The 20,052-nt window shown below is 49.8% G+C and overlaps 1 protein-coding gene across 2 annotated transcripts in view; it reads right to left on the bottom strand.

Moving 5' to 3' along the window:
• The window catches only part of C11H16orf96 (chromosome 11 C16orf96 homolog), a 37,191-nt gene extending 28,720 nt beyond the window's left edge, over positions 1-8,471 (bottom strand). The window contains exon 1 of one of the 2 annotated variants that reach the window (XM_044981188.1): positions 8,377-8,471. Coding sequence is in view for 1 of the 2 variants with exons in the window: in XM_044981187.1 (XP_044837122.1) it covers positions 6,796-7,218 (423 nt within the window). In the remaining variant the exon portion in view is untranslated. Of the gene's footprint in view, positions 1-6,795; positions 7,614-8,376 lie in introns of those variants that run through there. The other variant, XM_044981187.1, reaches the window with a different exon arrangement.
• Positions 8,472-20,052: the final 11,581 nt, after the last annotated feature.

Raw genomic sequence — 20,052 nt, 5'->3', positions numbered from 1 at the left:
GAGTCCACTGCTTTGCTGCCCTGCCAGGCCCAGAGGGCCCAGTGCCAGGTCCACTGCAGTGCTCACACCCAGGGGCAGTTAACTTTGGGGGATGCCCATCTTTCCAAGAGGCAGACATTGCCCGCTGCATTCCAGCGCTTCCTACACTACGGAGCACGTCGGACTCGGGCTCAGCTGGGGTGCCTGAGAGATTGTTCACTGTTAACAGAGCCCCCACAGCGGGATTCGCATGCTGAGCACAAGCCAATCTTGACATGTCCAGGCTTGTGCTCCTAGCTAGCACTTGACACAGTGTCTCTCAGGCCCTGACAGGAATGCCCCAGGGAGAGGTAGGGTTGCCAACCCTCCAGGATTGTCCTGAAGTCGCTAGCAATTAAAGATTAATCTTTAATTACAGATGATGTCATGTGATGAAAAGTCCAGGAATATGTCCAGCGAAAATTGGCAACCCTAGGGAGGGGGCAGGTGTGTGCGCACAAAGAGGTCTGACCGGGGCGGCTCTACACATTTCGCCTCCCCAAGCACGGCGTCATGCCACGGGGGGCGCTCTGCCGCTCGCTGGTCCCGCGGCTCCGGTGGACCTCCCGCAGGAGTGCCTGCGGAGGGTCCGCTGGTCCCGCGGCTTCGGTGGAGCCGCGGGACCAGCGGACCCTCTGCAGGCACGCCTGCGGGAGGTCCACCGAAGCCGCGGGACCAGCGGACCCTCTGCAGGCATGCCGCCAAAGGCACCCTGCCTGCCGCCCTCCTGGCGACCGGCAGAGCGCCCCCTGCAGCATGACGCCCCAAGCACGCGCTTGGCGTGCTGGGGCCTGGAGCCGCCCCTGGGTCTGACACTGCTTGGCAATCCTCCCTCCCCACTCCCGCCCCGGGATGGGTGTGCAATGCAGAGCAGTCCCATCCTATGGAGAGCTCTGGGAGCCAGGAATTGTGCTTCCCTACAGCACAATGTGGGGGGGGGGGGGAGATAATCCCTCCTAGAACTCCCTGCATGCTGGGGACTGCCCCCACCCTCTAGGAGTGTGCAGCTCCCCTCTGCAGCCTGCCAGCTGTCCTGTGAATTGGGGAATGCCCTTTTGGGGTGGATATGTCCAATGGCACCACCAGGGGACAGGCCTCAGGCTCCCTCACTGGCCCTTGCAACATCCCAACAAGTTGCAGTTAGAAGGCTTTGCAGGGCCCTTTAAGGCCACATCCAGACTAAGAAAACAGGCCATGTTTTAAAACACGCCCCCGGAGCCTGGATTGGCCCCTGCAGCTGTCACAGTGCTGAGACCATTGTCTCATGGTCTTCTTGTTTCCTTGTGCTCCCCTGTCTTCCCCACTTGTTACTTCTTGTCTTGTACTTTGGGGCAGGGACTGTCTTTCTCTTCTGTGTCTGTACAGCACCTAGCACACTGAGGCCCCAGCCCATGACAAGGGGTTCTAGGTGCTAGGGTAATACAAATAAATAATAATTTAACTCAATTTGCCCTGCCTAGGCCAGGCGCAAAGTTCTGTCGCAATAGTGATTGCTCAAACAGGCGAGCTAGCACATTTCCAAACCACAGCCAGCCTGCCCCAAGAGACTGCGGGAAGAGCTGGCTGCAAAGGATGCTTCATGAGAACATTTTAAACAAGGTTGTAATACTACTGTTGGAAGGGAAAATCACGCTGTTATTTTTTTAATCTCTCCTGCCCCCCCTTTTTTTTTCCTTCCTTCCACTGGAAAAAAGTTTAAAAGAGAGAGAGAGAGAGAGAGAGAGAGAAATTTCAACCCAAAACATTTATAAAAATTTTGATTTTTTTCCAGTTTTAAATTTTTCCTTTTCAAATTTCATTGGAAAACAAAGAGCTGTTGATTAAAAATGACATTTTTCTGCAGGTTTCAGAATAGCAGCCGTGTTAGTCTGTATCCACAACAAGAACAGGAGTACTTGTGGCACCTTAGAGTTTTGTCATCCTCAAACCCCCATTTTTTGGTTAAAAAAAACCAAACATTTTTGATCGGCTCCTGTCCCAAACCTGACCAGAGGGGCTGCCTGGGAGGGGCGGGGCCAGGCATCACCATGGTAACAACATGACAAACATGGAGCACGCTAGTTACTTCTCGAGTCCATGCCCCATTGGTTCCGCTGGGGTGAGAGGTTACCAGGGCCTGACCTTGCACCACAACTCCCATTGACTCTGTGGGCATTCAGCATCTTTGAATCAAGCCACAGGTTGGCGGCACTCACAGGTAACGAGGGCAGCTGGCCCAGCGCATGTTAGGAGCCAGATTATAGCAGCAGCAAGAGATCGGACTGTGCCTGGAGCTTCCAGCAACAGCAGCCTCTGTGCCATAATGCATTTACAGCCTAGAGACAAGCTGGTTCCACCCCAACACACAGCAGCTGATTGCCCCACACAGTTGGCCGTTCACACAGAGAGCTTTCCTCCCAAATGTCCCCTCTGGCCAGACAAGGGGAAGCTAGAAACGTATCCCTCTCCTCTAGGTCTGATTCAAACAAATTAAATAAGAAATTTGGGCAATCGCCTGCCCCAAGCCAGCACTGAATCTGTTGCATTAACCCCTCCTAAGGTCTTGCTAACTTTCTCTGCCCTGATGCTGCTTGTCCCCTGCTGCCACACACAGGCAAGCAACAGGAGCAGGCTGGCAGGCCAACAGAAGGGGGACAAGCGAGCCCAGCTGGCTGGTTGCACATGTGTTGGTGTATCAGCAAGCAGAATTGTCCCAAATAAGGAGCTGACACAACAGCAATCCCTGTGCACCTGTGCCAATCCCTGTGCCCAAACCCTGGGCAGCAGGGCTGGGTAATCTCTTTGTTTACACAGAAACAACTTTCTCATATTCCTAACTTGGGAAGGAGAAGCACCAAACAAAGGGAGGCTAGCTAAGCACTGCAACAGGTCACCTGGGGAGGTCATGGCATCCTTGCCTTGTCACTGAAGGTTTTTAAGAATAGGTTAGACAAACATCTGTCAGAGATAGGCTAGGTTTAATTGATCGTGCCTTAGCATGGGGGATAGATGAGATGACACTCAAGCTCCCTCCTAGCCCTACATTTCTATAATTCTATGACCTAGTGCTGCTATCAAAAATGCTTCCATTTTGTCCTTGAAATGTTTATTTAAAAACAGAATAATACCAGCTGTTTCTAGACTAGAGTGCCCTAAAGGAGACTGTTACAGTGATATGCAAACTCTAGTATGGTGCATGTGTGAATCACTGCACCTACCACTGAAATGCAGCCACTTCTGGGAAGAAACCCAGCTGCATCGCCACACAACAATTGATGAGAAGATGTGAACGGGAATGCTACATCTGACTGAAATTTAGTGAAACAAAATGTCAAGTCCCAGGAAGTGGGTTTCTAACTGGCTAGAGCTTGACAGACACAGCTGAACATTTGTTAGCCAGCAAGGTCAGTACTAATTCAACATGGACTTATGCTGGGATAATAATCTTAAAAGGCAAGATGACTAAATATGGCAATTACATTCTGGCCTCCATAAATTCCCCCTGCAGGTTCAAATGAATCTCATTTCCTGTCCATCCTAAAGTATTGTGTGATGTTGCTGTGTGCTGTTAAGCAGCTGCCGCATTCCACCCCAGAGATGGTTACATTTCAATGGTGGGTAAAGTCCTTGCTCCATGTCCTTCATGTGCTTCACAGGTGTGTTGTTAGTTGTAGTCAGTTAGCATTTGTGAAGCACAGCAAGGCCCTTAGGTGAAAGGTGCTATGGAAGTGCAGAGTATTATTAGTGTTGTGACTTGCAGTATGTTTAGCACCATGCTGTGTGCTTGCTGGGGGTACTGGCTGTGTGCCCCTTCGGGGAGACAACCTACTGATGTGATTTGCTGTCTGGCATGTGCCCGAACAAGGGACTTCTGCCAGCTGCCCAGACTGCTATGCTGGCCCTTTGGTACCATTTGCAGGGGGAGTGTAGGTCTGCACTATTTCTTCTCCTACTGCCCCATTGTTTTACTCCTTTCTCTCACCCCACCTGGCACAGCAGCACCACCTGTCAGTCACGGGGAGGAAGTGTGCGCTCTGCCAAGGTGGCCTTCTCAGGTGATAGGGCTCGGTGTCCCCCACTCAGGGCACGTCACATTCATCTGTGTGCTCCTGCTCACGCTGTTTCTGAACCCTCATAGCTGAGTTAGATTAATGGAAATGCTGCTGCACGCAGAGTAAGAAGTGGACAGAAGTGACTCTCTGCCCACAGTGGAGAAAGGAGGCAGGAGAATGACCCTGGAACAGCACATGGGACCCATGTGGGGAAACTTCAGAACAGCCCATTACAGCCAGCCTGTCCCTCCTGCTAGGGGCATGGCAGCCCATGAGCCATGGGACTGGTGGGGAATACAGGGCAATTCTTGTGCATTTCCTCTGGGAAAGCACAGATTCATCCCCCGGATGACCCCCCCACACCCTTTCCCAAAAGGGAAATGAATGATACTCAAGGAGAACTGCAGAGACAGATCAAGGATTACATCAAGAGCTGTAGGTGGGATGAGTGTCCCAACTTACCGGGCTCAGGGGGCACCGGCACCCCCTTCCCTGCTAACCTGGCCCAGAGGCACTGGCACTGCCACCGCTGCTAACCTGGCTGCTAATCTGACAAGATCATGTGCAGACAGCCAAGGAAAGCCCCTCCCCATCAGACCAGGAACAGGACAAGGAGATGGTACTTAGAGAACTCACAACTTTCCCTTATTTCACATCCTCAACTACACCCTAACCAGGCAATTGGACTGGACCTAGACTGAACACCTTTGTTCAGGCAAACACTCCTGGAACAACAATGCTGGTCAGGGGTAAACTGCCTGCCCAGACGGTGAGAGAACACCAGCACTTGCTACCTGGATGGAAAGCCAAGAGGACCATGGGAGGATAGGGAATGGAGGATCCTAACTGGGAAGCAACAGCTGAGCTAGTTGTGCTGCTTTCTGTCTGTGCAGAGCTCTGAGTGAAGGGGCTTTCTCTAACTATACTGGGACTATACTAGACTCTTGTGCTTTCAAACTCCCTTCCTGAGCAAATAAATGAAGAATTTAGCATGTGGTTCTGCTCTGGAGAGGGGCTCGGTCCCAACTGCCAGATCAAATGGGCTCTGTTTACAACTACAAAGATTTTTTTTTCTGTCAGTCCTGTGTCCTCCCCGTGGACTCCAAGAGTCACACTGGGCTCCTTCTTTCTGCACATCAGTAGCAACAGTAGTGAGGACTTTGCAGGTAAATTATGTCCTCACAGGCACTTCTGATGATGCAGGAGGAGGTGTGGATTCCAATCCCTCCCAAAGCCAAGCAGGGCGGAGGGGAGGGTAAAGAACTAAGCAGTCATGGCTAGAAGACGATGCTGTTTTTACATAGTCACATATCAGGGTGACAAACTGCACTTTAACAACAAAATAAGCTGCATTCTGAGCAAACTGAAATTCCCTGTGCAATTGCAACGCGTTTTCTAGGTACAATATGGCCTTTTAACACGAATGAGGTCTCCAAGGGTTAAGCCCGTCGATTTAACATCAGAGAACAGAATTAAAAAGGATCAGGTTTTAGATACCGCAGAATGTCCCTCCTTGCCTGGAGAGTGCTATCAGCTCTCCCAGGGTCACGGTCTGACTCCATCTACATCTGTGAAGGACAGGACAAACTGATAGTACTTAATAATGAAATAACACAGTAGTGATGGATAAAGAGGAGGTACCAGAGGAACCATCTTTCTCCTAGTTCTTTTCCAGCTCTGCCATCAGTAATGTCACTCAAAGCACGTAGGGGCTGCCAAGTAACTACATGCTCAAGTCTCCTCTTCGGCCTGTCACTCAAGACCAAATGCACTGCTCTTCTGCAGTGGGTGGACCACCACTTCCCGGGAAAGTTAACACCGCACTCTTGCCCTTGAACCCATGTCTCCAGAATGGCTGTGTGTATCTTTAGCTCAGGCCAGGAGATGATGTGTCCTGGGGCCTGCTTCCCCATTGCCTTGCACCTTGTGCAGTCATTCCCACCAGTGCAGAGGGGATGTGAGACCATTCTGATTCGATGGAGTTTTATACCCACCTTGCCCTGCTGTCAATGATAACACAAGGTGTGGGGCAGCAGAGAAGCAGGCCCTCTGGTTTCCTTGTCCAGTGCAGAGTCTTACCAGGGGCATGGTGTGTCAATGGGTAGAGGATCTTGGATCGCAGTAATGACCTATCAATACTGAAATGTGCTGTGGGGAAGGTCTAGGAGAGACCTTTCTCAGGGGTTGCAGGCCTGCTAAGGACTTGAGCCTGCTCCCAGTGGAGTCAAAAGCAAAACTGAAATGGACTTCTTGGGACTCCAGAGGGGCCCCCAAGTGAGTTATTGCTAGGGACAGGCATAGCAAGAGCCTATTCCAGGGGAGCAGGGACTGAAACTCAGTTCTGGGTGTCCCGTCTTCTGCCCGGAGTGGATTAACAGCAGTCTGAGGGAGTCCTCTCCATGCTGTGAAATAGACCACATCAAACCAGTGCTCTTCAACTCAGTTTGATCCTTCCTCTAGGAACTGGACCAAACTGGGCTGTAACTTTCTCAGATAAACCTGCATTAGCGCTGATCAGATGCCTAGGAGACATTTCCCTGCAGAGTCCATGGCCTAATGATTCCCAACTGCACTCTCTGGACTCCTGTGGACCAGACACCCCTTCTAGCTGGCTTTGGCAGGACACTGCCCTGGGTGTGTCAGTGGCAGGAGCTGTAGGCAGTACGATTTACACCCAGTGAGGATCTGGCCCTGACAGACTGGAGGGAAGGGAAGCAGGAGCTTTCCCAAAGCAGGGCTGTCTCACCTTAGTCATTCCTTCCTCATTCATTTCCATCTTCTTCTTCAACTGCATCATTTGCCACATTTCCTCGGCAGGCTTGTTGAGGGGCTGGCTCCGAGACAGCAGCTGTTCTGTGGTAGGGGGATTATTCAGAAAAAACAGCTGACTTTCGATCCTCGTCAGCCTCTCCTGAAGCTGGTGAAAGAGCGAGCTGGATTTCCTCTCCAGGGAGACCTGCTCCTGGACCTGGCCTTCTGCTGTAAAGCTAGGGGCAGGCTGGAGAAAATCCCTCTCCTCCTGGGAGATCTCCTTTTTGACACCTTGGAGCTGGAGGTGCTCCAACAGGCCATGCAGCAGGACATGAAGGGCATTGAAGTTGACGTTGCCGAGCTCAGGCGTGCCAATCGCAATGTTCACCAGCTCTGCGAACGTAACGGAGAAGCTCATTTTTCGTTCAGTCTCTAGCCTTGGGAGACCAGCAGCTGCAAGCACTGAGGCGGCCTCGATACAGTGAGGTTAGTTCCCAGGACCAGTCGTCCTAGGGATCCACAATAACACACTCTGATAGGCTCAAAGTTAATAAGTCACACTCTGGTCTGAGCTCTCCTCGGAAAGTTTCTGCTGGTTGCTAGGATACCAAGGAATGTGCTGAGATCTGAAAGGAGATGGACAACTTAAGAAACGTGGCGAGATGGTGATGAATGGGGTGAGTCACTGTGCTGTTTGGCTGTGGACCAGGGAAAATCACAAACACGGTGACACCTGGTACGGGAATAAAGGAAAGTGCTCTTGGAAGCAGGAAAACCCGATTGTTGAGAGCACGAGGTAACTGTGGCTGGTTACCTAGGGATTCTTCTTGAGATTCCGTGCTCATCTCTCTCACACCCAGGATTTTACTCAGCTCCTGGGGATAAAATACAAACTGCTGGCAAGGCAAAGCCCCCGACTCTGGTGGGAGAGTTAGACTGTGTAAAACACCCCGGCCCGTGACGTCCTTCATCAGAGAATGAGTGTTCGCCCCAGCAGCCTGACCACATTCCAGTGGGAAGGATTATATAGCACCTGCCTAAGCTGACCCTCATCATTTTGTCTGGAAAAAGATGCCCCTTGCTTTTCTGTCCTTGGCACATCAGGGTAATTCCACCTCCCTGGCAGCCAGGAAAGTCTGTGTTCTCAGGGCCTGCCCGGAGTCACTTCTATAGAAACAACTGGCTAGTCCTGGTTTTTGCAGCCCTCATCAGAGTCTGGCAACCTGAGGCAGCTTCTGGCCAGCTGAGCCAGCAAAACGCCACAAGTTGGCTGAGAATGGGGGGTCCCCTGGGCCATGCCTCTCTGTGCTGCCATCTGGCAGGATGACCCCCGACCCAAACAGGGAATTGCCAAGCCCCAGCATTTTTCCCTGGGTTATTATTTTGTAGCATCTAGGAGCCGCAGGAATGTCCCAAGGCCCCGTTGTGCTAGGTGCTGTACAGACACAGGACAAGAAAGACAGTCGCTGCCCCAGAGAGCTTAGGCAGTTTGTAAGTCTGCTCCCAGCCCTGATGTATGGCTGCAGGAAGGAGAGAGCGAGATCGTAAGGCCGTTTGGACAAGCGACTGTGTCTACCTCTCTGTTTATACGGCTCCTAACTCAATAGGATCCTGATACCATCAGATCCCTTAGGTGGCATGTAGCGGGCCGGTGTGGCTCCCCTCCTCCCCTCGGAGGGTTGAGCCCCGGACACAGGAAGAGGCGGGGCTACAGAGTGGTGAGCCCGCCCCTCAGAGGGTCAGGCGGCGACCCGGAAGGATAAAAGCCGGCCATTCTAGCTCAGTTTGGGCCCAGCCACTGCGGGGAGTAGACCTGCCTGAGGGAGCTCCTGACGGGGAAACCGCTGGAGTCCAGGGCAGTTGCCCGGAGACCCCCCTCGCTCGCTACTGGGAAGACCTGCCAGAGCTTCCCCGCGCCACCTACGAGGAGGAGCCACCAGGAACCTCCCTGCTACCTTGCTGTTACCCCAAGGAACCCCCGGAGCAGAATTGGCCGGACTTCCCCAAGGAACTACCAGATCTACCCCCCAGCCCGGGTTGTGAGGAACCCATGCAGTGGGACTTCCCGGGACCGGACGCCGTGGACCAGGGGGATATTGGAAGTGGCCTGGGGGCAGCCGACCTCAGTCAGGCTGCTGACCAGACAATACCCATGTCAGTGTGTTGCGGTCAGGATCCCCACTGACCGTCAGCGGTAACGACCGCTGCCTAGGGCCCCGGGCCGGGACACAGTGGAGTGGGAGGGCCTGTGTCCCCCCTGCCACCCCATTCACGGGTGGCAGTTATCCCCCTCACCTTACTGCTCAGCCCGGCTACAAGAGGCCTGAGCTCCCCTTGTACTGTTTACTGCTCAGCCCGGCTACAAGAGGCCTGAGCTCCCTTGTACTGTTTACTGCTCAGCCCGGCTACAAGAGGCCTGAGCTCCCTTGTACTGTTTACTGCTCAGCCCTGCTGCAAGAGGCCTGAGCTCCCCTGTACTGTTTCCTGCTCCGCCTTGCGGCCAAAGGCTGGAGCCCCAGTAGACTCTGACTCTGTTGTCTAGCCTTAAAGGGACAGGGCAGAGCCCACGTGAGACCAGCGGGCCGGTGTGGCTCCCCTCCTCCCCTCAGAGGGTTGAGCCCTGGACGCACCCCGTTACAAGGCATAATAATAATTAATTGGCAGGCACCCTTTCCCCCTCCCTCCAAGCTCCCACATCTCTCCCCAATGCACCTTCTTGGCTCCCACCTAGACCTCCTCCTTCCTGCACTCTTCTGTCCCCACCTCCCTGTAATAATTGCTTTGAAAAGCGGATCACCCCCAGAGGTGGCTGCATTACAAATGTTAGGTAAAAAGCAAGTCCTACTCACCTCTCCAGCACCCGAGTTTGTGCGGAGTTGGTATAGGGCTCAGAAATCTGTCAGAGACCAGACAACAATTCGTTGATCAACGGGCTCACACCATCCTTAGCTTAAAAGCAGAGCTTCGGAGTAAGTGTGGCAAGTTTATTAGGGGTGAGCATCAATGTTTATACACAGAAGTAAACAAAGTGATTAACAGATCATAATGGTCATGCATAATCAATCAAGATTCTACGGGATAAAACAGGTTAAAATGCAAATTGGAGAAGACAAAGGAGGAAATGGCTACTTATGGCTACCTATTGGGAGGGGAAGGGTCATGAGTAGTTCGCAGGTCAAAACTTTTGATTAAAAGTTTCAGACAGAGACATGTAGTCTGAGTTAAGTTTCAGTGCATAAAGAGTTCAGATGTTGAGTTACTGATAGCAAGTTCTAAGATCTCCAGGTGTCCACGGGGCATGTACCTTAACTAACCCCCCTATCGCTCCAGCTCCAGGCAAGTCCCTTAAAGGAGCCTGGAGTGCCTGTGTCGTGCTTCTAAGAAAGTAGCCGGCATGGTTATCAGCAGAAGTAGGGTTAACCGGACTACTGGTGTCAGTCAGTAGGGAAGAAGATAATTCTTCCGAAGAAGGAGAATGAACAACTTGTGCAGTTGATAATTGCGGCGACGAAACAATTACTGCCTGCACAGCCCGAGAAGGGGGGGCCGAGGGGGAAACCTGCTGCGGCTGTGGAATGCTGCTAAAAAAATCCACTATATCTTCTGTAGTCTCCTCCTCACTTTCAGGTTTAACTAATTGAGGATAAAGAGAAGCAGAGGGCTGCACTGAAGCAGGAAGACATTTGGATGTCTGACATTTATGTTTTAAATCTTGTACTTCAGTTTTTAATTTCTCCTGGGAGTCCTTCAGACTCCGCACCCGAGACTCATGGAGTCTCTTTGTTGCTTCCTCCCACCAAGACAGAAACTGCTCGCACTGCGCAGCAGAGGTGTGTGATGTAAGGGCTTCCCGGAGGTATGTAAGTTTATCTAACTCAAAGGTACCTTCTAATGGGCATTGTTTAAATGAATTTTCACGCGTGTACAGATTCCAATCATTTAAATACCTGCAGGTTTTAGGACCATAATGTACGTACATGTAATATGCTGGGGTACCCTTAGGGGGTAAAGTGGAAAGTTTAGACTGTTCCCCCCCCATTTTCCAGTCACACCAACCGAGGGGGTCCCTGTCCGCGCTAGCGGACCAGAATCTAAGAATCCCTCCCTACAGGGCACTCACGTACAGGAGAGACTCACAAGAAAGACTACGACCCTCGTACATCTCCTTTCAGCAAAGAGCGTCGGCTAAAGACTCCATTTCCGGGAGATAAACCCGCATACTCTAATTGCTTCCAGGGAGACGATCAGATTGTCAGTAGCCCACACAGAAGGGAAAGGGAGGGAAGATGGGTTCACACACTCCTAGACCCAGGCAGCTTCCTCGCCGGACTATGCCAAGCTGAGTCAGCCCACCATGGGTCGGATCTCCTAAAGATCCACTAGTTACTGGGCTTGCGTTAGACTACTCCTGATCATTAGCAATCGCTTCACAGGGCAATCTGGGCGTCTTCCAGCAACAAACACTCACACCGGTATACACACACACACACACCAAGGCCTCTTTCCTCTATTTAACCCTTTTTTAACCTTTTTAAAATTTTTTTTCTTTTTTATTTTATTTTTTTATTTTTTTAACCAAGATGCATCGTTACCTGGTCCGGACCAATACCATGAGGCGGTATGACAACCCCTCTTGAGGCGGTAAAAAAACCCCTCAGCACCGGTGCATTCTAATGCATTACCTTATGCATTACCTGTTGGCCAACTCAGCAGTTCCCAGTACTGCTATAAACTAACCTTATTGGGGCCTCTCCCCAATACCACTCTGCATTTGATCCTGCTGCACAGTCAAAAGTTCAGATGGCGTGAGCCCAACAGAAACAGACGTCCCCACAGACAGTCCTCCTCCGATACCCCAATAGAGATTTCAAAAGGTCTCTTACCTCTATTGTGGCGCCATGGGGTTCGAAGGGGAACGATCCGTAGCAGCCGTCTGTGTGTCCGTGGGCGTTGCCATCCCGGACGAGCCCCCAAATTGTCGAAGAAAACTCAGTTCTCGCTTATGTTTAGGTGCAGCAAAAACAAATACTTTATTATAATACTCTAGTGAACACAAGAGGGAGAGAGTGTCAGGAACTGGGTTGCCCCTTGTCCTGAACAGATCTCTCTCAATTAGTAAACAATCATAACAATCTTTATACCTTTCTAGCAGACCATGGTTAGCATACTTGCAGACAGTAAAAGTAAACATTTGCATTTGTTTATACATAAGCCTATTCATTATCTTATTTGTCTGCAATACCAGAACAGAAAACAAGACTGCAATTCACAAGGTCGTAACGACTTTTCACACAATTCACTCTGCACCAGATACAGGGTAACAGCTTAACCTCTGCTAATTAGCTAACATACATTAAGATCCCTTCAAACCTTTATTAATTAATTCTTGGCCTCCACACCCTGTACTGGTACCCGCTGCTGAACTACAGTCGTGGGAAAGCCTCGGAGCCACTCTGGTCAAAGGGACCTGGCTTATGCCAGATGGCCGAGCCTGCCTCCCTCGCTCCACATACCCCGTGGCAGTTCGCTGGCACCATGATAAGGGGGGTCACTACGGCACGCACGCCCTTGTGGACACCATCGCTCGCTTTTGGTATGCTCCAGGCATTCAACCCTACTGCCTGTCAATAGTGAAAGCATGCAGCAAATGTCAGCGTAATGAACCTGCTCCGCCTCTTAACAAAATTAAGGGTAAAAAACCTCCGCCTGCTGCTCCATTTCAACATCTTCAAATTGACTTTGCACATATGCCAAAGGCTTTTGGGAAAAAGCACCTTCTTGTTTTGGTTTGCCCTCTGACAATAGGGAGCTTAAGCTTACATTGGCTAAATACTGTCAGGAAACAGGGTTAAACTGGCCTCAGGTACTTCCCTTGGTCCTGTTTCACCTTCGTACTCGCCCAACCCGTGTATTGGGATTATCCCCCTTTGAACTGCTCTATGGACACCCCCCTTTCAAAGGCGGGGCGCTACCACGTGCTGATGTTTCACTATTGGGAGGGGATCATATGACCGCGTGCCAGTTTCTCTCCCTACAGGCTCGCCTCCGTACCCTTTGGAAAGCGATCCACCCGTTCCAACCAGGGGACTTCGTCTGGGCCAAAAAGTTCGTTCGTGGCGACGCCCTCCAGCCGAGGTTTACTGGACCCCACCAGGTTCTTTTAACAACCCAGACTGCAGTGTTCCTGGAAGGACGCAAATCCTGGATCCACCACTCCCACGTCAAGCCAGCCGTAGTGGACCACAGTGACGAACCAGCAGCTCTTGCCACCACTGAGGATACTGCCTCTAACCAGTGGACCAGCTTACCTCTTTCAGACATCAGACTTAAATTGACTCAAAAAAATGAGAGGACCTTTTATTCTGACAACTGTATGTTTTTTATTATGCCTTTTTATTTTATTTTCTGCTTATGAAAAATGCTGTGTTTTTGTAAACAACACCTACCCTAACACTTTTCAACGTACCAAACATCTAAGGGAAATGGCTAAGAACTACTCCTCTGGCCAGCCACCTTATGATTGGTGGGGAGCCTTATGGAATTGGCTGCCTGGATTTGGGTGGGTTAAAAAACTCTTGGTGGGTGTTGTTGGGGCCATAGTAATCCTTATAATACTGTGTTGCTGTATTCAATGTGTCCCCTCCCTCATAAACTCATGTGGGTCAGTTTATTCTTTTTCTACTTCAGCCAAAGGCCTTACTCTCTTCAAGTTGGCCCAGGCTGAAATTGCCAAGCAACCTTTGGCTCCTTAAAATAGGGTGTAGCTTTGGTAAATAGTTATCCCAAAGCTACAAATGGAGGAATGTTGAGTCTGAACTCTTTATGCACTGAAACTTAACTCAGACTACATGTCTCTGTCTGAAACTTTTAATCAAAAGTTTTGACCTGCGAACTACTCATGACCCTTCCCCTCCCAATAGGTAGCCATAAGTAGCCATTTCCTCCTTTGTCTTCTCCAATTTGCATTTTAACCTGTTTTATCCCGTAGAATCTTGATTGATTATGCATGACCATTATGATCTGTTAATCACTTTGTTTACTTCTGTGTATAAACATTGATGCTCACCCCTAATAAACTTGCCACACTTACTCCGAAGCTCTGCTTTTAAGCTAAGGATGGTGTGAGCCCGTTGATCAACGAATTGTTGTCTGGTCTCTGACAGATTTCTGAGCCCTATACCAACTCCGCACAAACTCGGGTGCTGGAGAGGTGAGTAGGACTTGCTTTTTACCTAACACAGACTCAACACAAAGATGGGTGAAAGGGTCCCTCTCTGGCTTGGCGTGTTCAGGGATTCTCCTGGATGACAGCCACTACAAGCAACACGTCTGGGCCAGATTCTGCCAGCAGTTAGCCCAGGGTAAATCTCAAGTCACTCAATGGACTTGACTGGAGTTGCCCAGGGTAGAGTAACTCCAATGGAGTCAGTTACTCAGATTTAGGCAGGTGTAACTGACAGCAAGGTCTGCCCCATGATCTTTATGTAAAACCCAAGACTTCCTAACTTGTATTTCTAGTCTTGGGCAACACTAACTCCAAAATACAAACCCTAATATAATAAAGACAGCACCTGATTGACCGGTAAACTCTGTCTGCTTTGCAAAGCAGCTTTACACTCAGTGCAACTGGTTGGCTGCACTGGAGTTATGGCTACCCTGCCTCACCTGGCTCCGATCAGCAAATCTGCTGGCCCACTGTCCATAGCTCTTTGTATCTGGAGTTATGAATATTGACTATACATCTGCATTTAAAATGTTCTCACTCCTGGGTAAGGTAGTTTATATCCAGTCTAGCCAGCATGTTGTGAAGGGACTATTCAAGGTAATGGCCCATTAAGGAAAACAATGGGCATGGGGAACAACTTATCCTCACCTGATAACTTTCCTGTGGATGCTTCAGCCAGTATATGGGTAATGGCTGCTATGACTCATCAAAGTATGCAAGGGCATGTGACTAGATCATGTGATACTAGACTCCATGCCTGTACTTTTCCAGAAACTGTTCTGGGGCTTTGGGACAATGAAGTTCCCTCCACATGGAAGAAGCTATAAAAGGGGGAAGTGACATCATCACCTTTCAACTCAACACTTGGAAACACCTTAGGAACAAAGACTAAACTGGGGAAGGGGGTCCCAGGTGGGAAAGAAGAAAGCCCTGCCTCTGTACAGAAGATTGGTGGACTGTTTGTACCATCAGGGTGAGACACTACTTATTTCTAAGGCTGCGAGTCTGTCATGGAAGTAACAGATTCCGTGACTTCTACAGCAGCTGGTGTGGCTGACCTCAGGGCCGGCCCAGCCCCTGGGACCAGCTGCTCAGGCAGCCTGGGGCCAGCCACACTGGCTGCTGCTGGAGCAGCCCCAGGCAGCTGGTCTTGGGGGCTGCCGAAGCAGCAGCAATCCTAGGCGTGGCCCTGGAGCAGCAGTGGAGCCCCAGGCTGCCCCCACCTCCGGAGCAGCAGTGGAGCCCCGGGCTGCCCTGGAGGAGGAGCAGCAGCAGCAGTGTCCTATAGCCCCCCAGAGCACCTAAGATTTGGTCAGGGGTATTTATAGTACAAGTTATGGACAGGTTACGGCCTGTGACCTTTGCTTATTACCCATGACCTGTCCATGACTTTCACTAAAAATACCCATGACTAAATCTTAGCCTTACTTATTTAAAATCCAGTCCAGTTTATAGAATTTAGATTGCAATTTTGTTTTTCTGACATAACCAACTTTGATCTGTACACTTATAATCACTTAATCTATCTTTTTGTAGTTAATAAATCTGTTTATTTTTTCCCTAAAACAGTGTGTTGTGCTTGCAGAATCTGCTTTGGAACAAAAAACTGGCACATTGTCCTTTCCGCATTGAGGGATGGACTGGGTAATAAACTTACATTGTTCAGGTTTTTGACTAGGACAGGACAGCTCTGAGATTTGGGGTGGGAGGGGAGAGAGCTGGCTGGAGTCTCTTTACTGTTAGTTCATGAGTGGCTAGGAGAAGCCTTCATGTAACTGCAGTTGGGTGTGTCCCTGCTTGTATATGGCAGTGTAAGACCTGGAGAGGATTGCAGCTTGTCACAGCCTGACAGCTTCAGAGGAGACCCAGGCATGGCTACACTGGAGAGTTGCAGTGCTGGTAGAGGCTTTACAGCGCTGCAACTTAGTAACTGTCCACACCTGCAAGGCACATCCAGTGCTGCAACTCCCTGGCTGCAGCGCTGGCTGTACACCTGGTCTGCTTGAGGTATAATGAGTGCAGCGCTGGTGATGCAGCGCTGCTCGTCAAGTGTGGCCACACAGCAGCGCTGTTATTGGTCTCCAAGGTATTAGGAGATATCTCAGAATGCTTTTAACTAAATTACTCTCTTTGTTTTGTTATGATGCCTCTCTTTGTTTTGTTGTGAACTCGGGGCTCCGGGAGCTGCTTATCTAAAAAACAAACACAGCTCCTGTTTGCTGTGATCAATCTGTAACTGACTGTGAACAATCAATTGAGATAACCCACTACCTTGCTGTGAATGAGGCAGGCAGGGGGATGAGTGTTTGCTTGAGGAGAGAAATGGTGGGGGCGGGGAAGAGAAAGGGAGTCCGTTGGAGCAGCTGCTTATCTGGTCTGCAGGCTGTTTGCAGTTAAGAGTAAATGAGGGGTCAGGGAAATTTTCAGATTTTGCAAGGCAGGGAGCTGATACACAGTGTTGGCTCCAAAAATCCTCTCTCTCTCTCTCTCTCTCTCCCCCCTGCTCCCTGTCACACTCCACCCCCGCTCCCTTTTGAAAAGCAGGTTGCTGCCACTTGAATGCTGGGATAACTGCCCATAATGCACCACTCCCAACGCCACTGCAAAAGTGGCCACACTGCCACGCTGGTAGCTGTGAGTGTGGCCACACACCAGCGCTTTCCCTACACAACTGTATGAAGACAGCTGTAATTCCCAGCGCTGCACACCTGCAAGTGTAGCCATACCCCCAGATTGGTATGCCAGAGGGCTCAGTGGTACCCCAGTCCCAGGTTGCACCCTGGGGAAGTCTGTCACAGACATTGTCCATTATTGATTGTGTGATTCACTTGAACGGCTGAGCTGCTGAAGGCCACTTAGCAAGGTTGGCAACCTACAGGGAGTGCCTGGAGCAGGAGGAAAAAAAGATTACAGCACCACACCCAGCTGAGAGGAGGCTCGCAGGCGAGGTTCTCCCTGTTACAATTCTGTACTTAAGTTTCAACAATCAATTGTCAAGTGTAAATTCTTAAGGAACTGTAACAGTGTAAACATGGCATCACAGATAGACTAGTGGGAGTTTCCATGGGGACTCTTTAGCCACCCAGGTAAGCTTGCCTGGCCTGTGTGATAGATGGTTCCTTACATGCAGAATCACAGCAATATTCAGGTTACTCCCAGTTCCAAAGGACCAGTCACTTACTCCAGATCAGTTGCCCCACAGACAACGCTTGTAGCCAATCCTATAATAAGCTACATGAAGATTTTTTAATAGGAAAAGAAAATGAGAGCTATTCAAGTTAAACAGATGAACAGACACACACAAATGAGTTGCAAGCTTAAGTTTGAGAAAGTTATAAAAGCTTCTGTAATAAGCAAGGTCTATGTAGCCGTTAGGGCTAACCCAGGCTAAGCATTGGGGATTTAGCATCATTATCTCTATTTTACAAATGGGGAAACTGAGGCATAGTGAAGGATATGACTGGCCCAACAGCAGCTCAGTGACAGAGCCAGGAACAGAACCTCGATCTCCTGAATCCCAGTCCAGGGTGCTAGCTACCGAGAATACATCTATGCAATAGCTGTGTGGGGTCTTCCCAGGCCCGGTAGAAATACCTGCACTAGCTCTGCTCGAGTTAGCATGTTCAAAACAGCAGTGTGGCTGTGGGAGCATGGGTGGCAGCTCAGGCTAGCCATCGGTGTACAGTCCTGCCATCCAACCACCTGGGTACGTATTTAGGCAGCTAGTGGAAGCCGCAGCTGCACTTCTATTTTTAGTATGCTGGCTCAAGCAGAGGTAGCACGTGTACCTCTAACCATGCTGGGAAGCACCATCGCAGATGCTGTGCAGACATACCCTTGGCCACACGGCACTAAGGCCTAAAGATTTAAAAGCTCCTTCTGATTATTGGGGGCTTCCATTTTTTTGTGCCCGATTCAAGTCACTTTATGTGAGGCAACCCCGCAGTCAGACCAGGACTGCTCATGCAGCTGCCATGACTCACCTCCACCTCCCATGACTCCCTGCTTGTGGCCCTGTGACCCTCACTCCCATCCCTGTTTTATCATTTGTTATCCCCTGAATGTATTTGAGCAATGTGTCCAGTAGCTCCTCCCCTTAGGCTGCGGGAGGGGCCTTTTGCCCCCAGGAACTCAATAGGTACCATGACTCATCCCTCCAGTGTGACTCATCTCTCCAGTGTATGTGCCTGGCTTCTTGAGTTCTTGATAAGAATGTCAACATCCTCCTTGTTTTCAAAACACTTCTCAATGTTGTCAGCAAACCCATACTGCACAGCCCTGATCAGCCGCTGATGTCACAGAGTCTTAACTCTGAAGCCAATATAGTTATAACATTTCCCCTCTTGAGACCTGATTGGCGCAGCTATCAGGTGAGTAAACAAGGAATGACTTGCCAAGGTGTCTTGCTTGCAATGAAAACATCCTATATGGCTTCAGAAACAAATTCAGAGCATATCTGGTAATTGTCACACCCTACTTCTGGATGTTCCAGGGCCAGGTGATCAGCCCTGTTCTCTGCATGTATGCTTAGATGCAACATCTAAATGTTTTAAGTGAGCTGACAGTATTTTGTTGCAGCCTACTGGACTGTATCATCACACTGTTGTGGCTATTGCAGTCATGGACTCATTATTATTATCATCATCATGTAAGACAGGTGTAAGAGACAATGCTGTGTTTTTATTTACATTTTCCTGGGAGCACAGAGGAAAGGATAAGGTTTACATCAAGTGATTGCGAGCAGGTAGAACCTGAAATCAAAGAGGAATCTTTACAATTTAGATCACCAGAAAAAGGTGGATCAATTGGTTAATTCTAATGGGACACAAGTGCCATCACTTTATGTACGTTGCTTATAGAGGGGATAACTGTACATCTGGGCCAATGCTCTCTGTGTGCACATCACAATTTACCATTACACTATCAGGCCTTCATTTTCCTGATCATAAAAAATGTCCTGACCAGTTCTGGGCAGAGAAAAGGTAATAATTGGAGATATACCAATCTCCTAGAACTGGAAGGGACCTTGAAAGGTCATTGAATCCAGCCCCCTGCCTTCACTAGCAGGACCAATTTTTGCCCCAGATCCCTAAGTGGCCCCCTCAAGGATTGAACTCATAACCTGGGGTTTAGCAGGGCAATGCTCAAACCACTGAGCTATCCCTCCCCCCAAAAGGAGTAAGATCACCTTAAATTTGAATCTAAAACCATATATTGAAATTTTGTCAGGCTAAAACTGATACCTGTGAAATATTTCAAAAGCTTTTCTACAAAGGGGAGCATTTCGGAAAATTAAGGTGAGTGCTCCACTGCTTTCCTTCTTCTCTTTGGACTTAAAAAATCAAATGTGGGTTACACACGGACTATACAAAACTTTAAAAATGTTCAAGACAGATTAACGGCCTAATGATTAGTAGTAGTTTGGGAAAGGACTCAAGCAATTTTTTATGGTTGCCCTGACTGCCATTGCCAAAACTAAGGTGACTATTTCTGAATGAGAGCACCCACACAGGGGTTTAAGGCACTGTAAATGATGTGCATTAACTTCATACCTTTAGAGTGTCTGTGTAGATAAACCCGTAGGCTTTGTTTACACTAGCACTTTCGTCCGCAAAACTTTTGTTGGTCAGGGGTGTGAAAAAAACACACCTCTGACTGACATAAATTTCAAGTGTGGACAGCTCTATGTCAGCAGGAAAGCGTCTCCTGCCGAGTGGTTAGACAGCAGACCTTACAGCAGTGCATCCAGGGGCAGCTCTATGTATTTTGCTGCCCCAAGCACAGCAGTCAGGCAGCTTTCGGCGGTTTGCCTGCAGGAGGTCTGCTGGTAACGCGGATTCGGCGGCTTGCCTGCCGGAGGTCCGCCAGTCCCGCGCCTTCAGCATACCCACCGCCAAATTACCGCCAAAACCGCGGGACCGGTGGACCTCCCACAGGCATGCCGCCAAAGGCAGCCTGACGGCCACCCTCACAACAACCAGCATGCCGCTCCCCGCAGCTTGCTGCCCCAGGCACGTGCTTGCTGCA

Source organism: Mauremys mutica, chromosome 11 (genome assembly GCF_020497125.1).
Source record: "Mauremys mutica isolate MM-2020 ecotype Southern chromosome 11, ASM2049712v1, whole genome shotgun sequence".
Taxonomy (NCBI): Eukaryota; Metazoa; Chordata; order Testudines; family Geoemydidae; genus Mauremys; species Mauremys mutica.
This window is presented reverse-complemented; position numbering and strand designations above follow the sequence as displayed.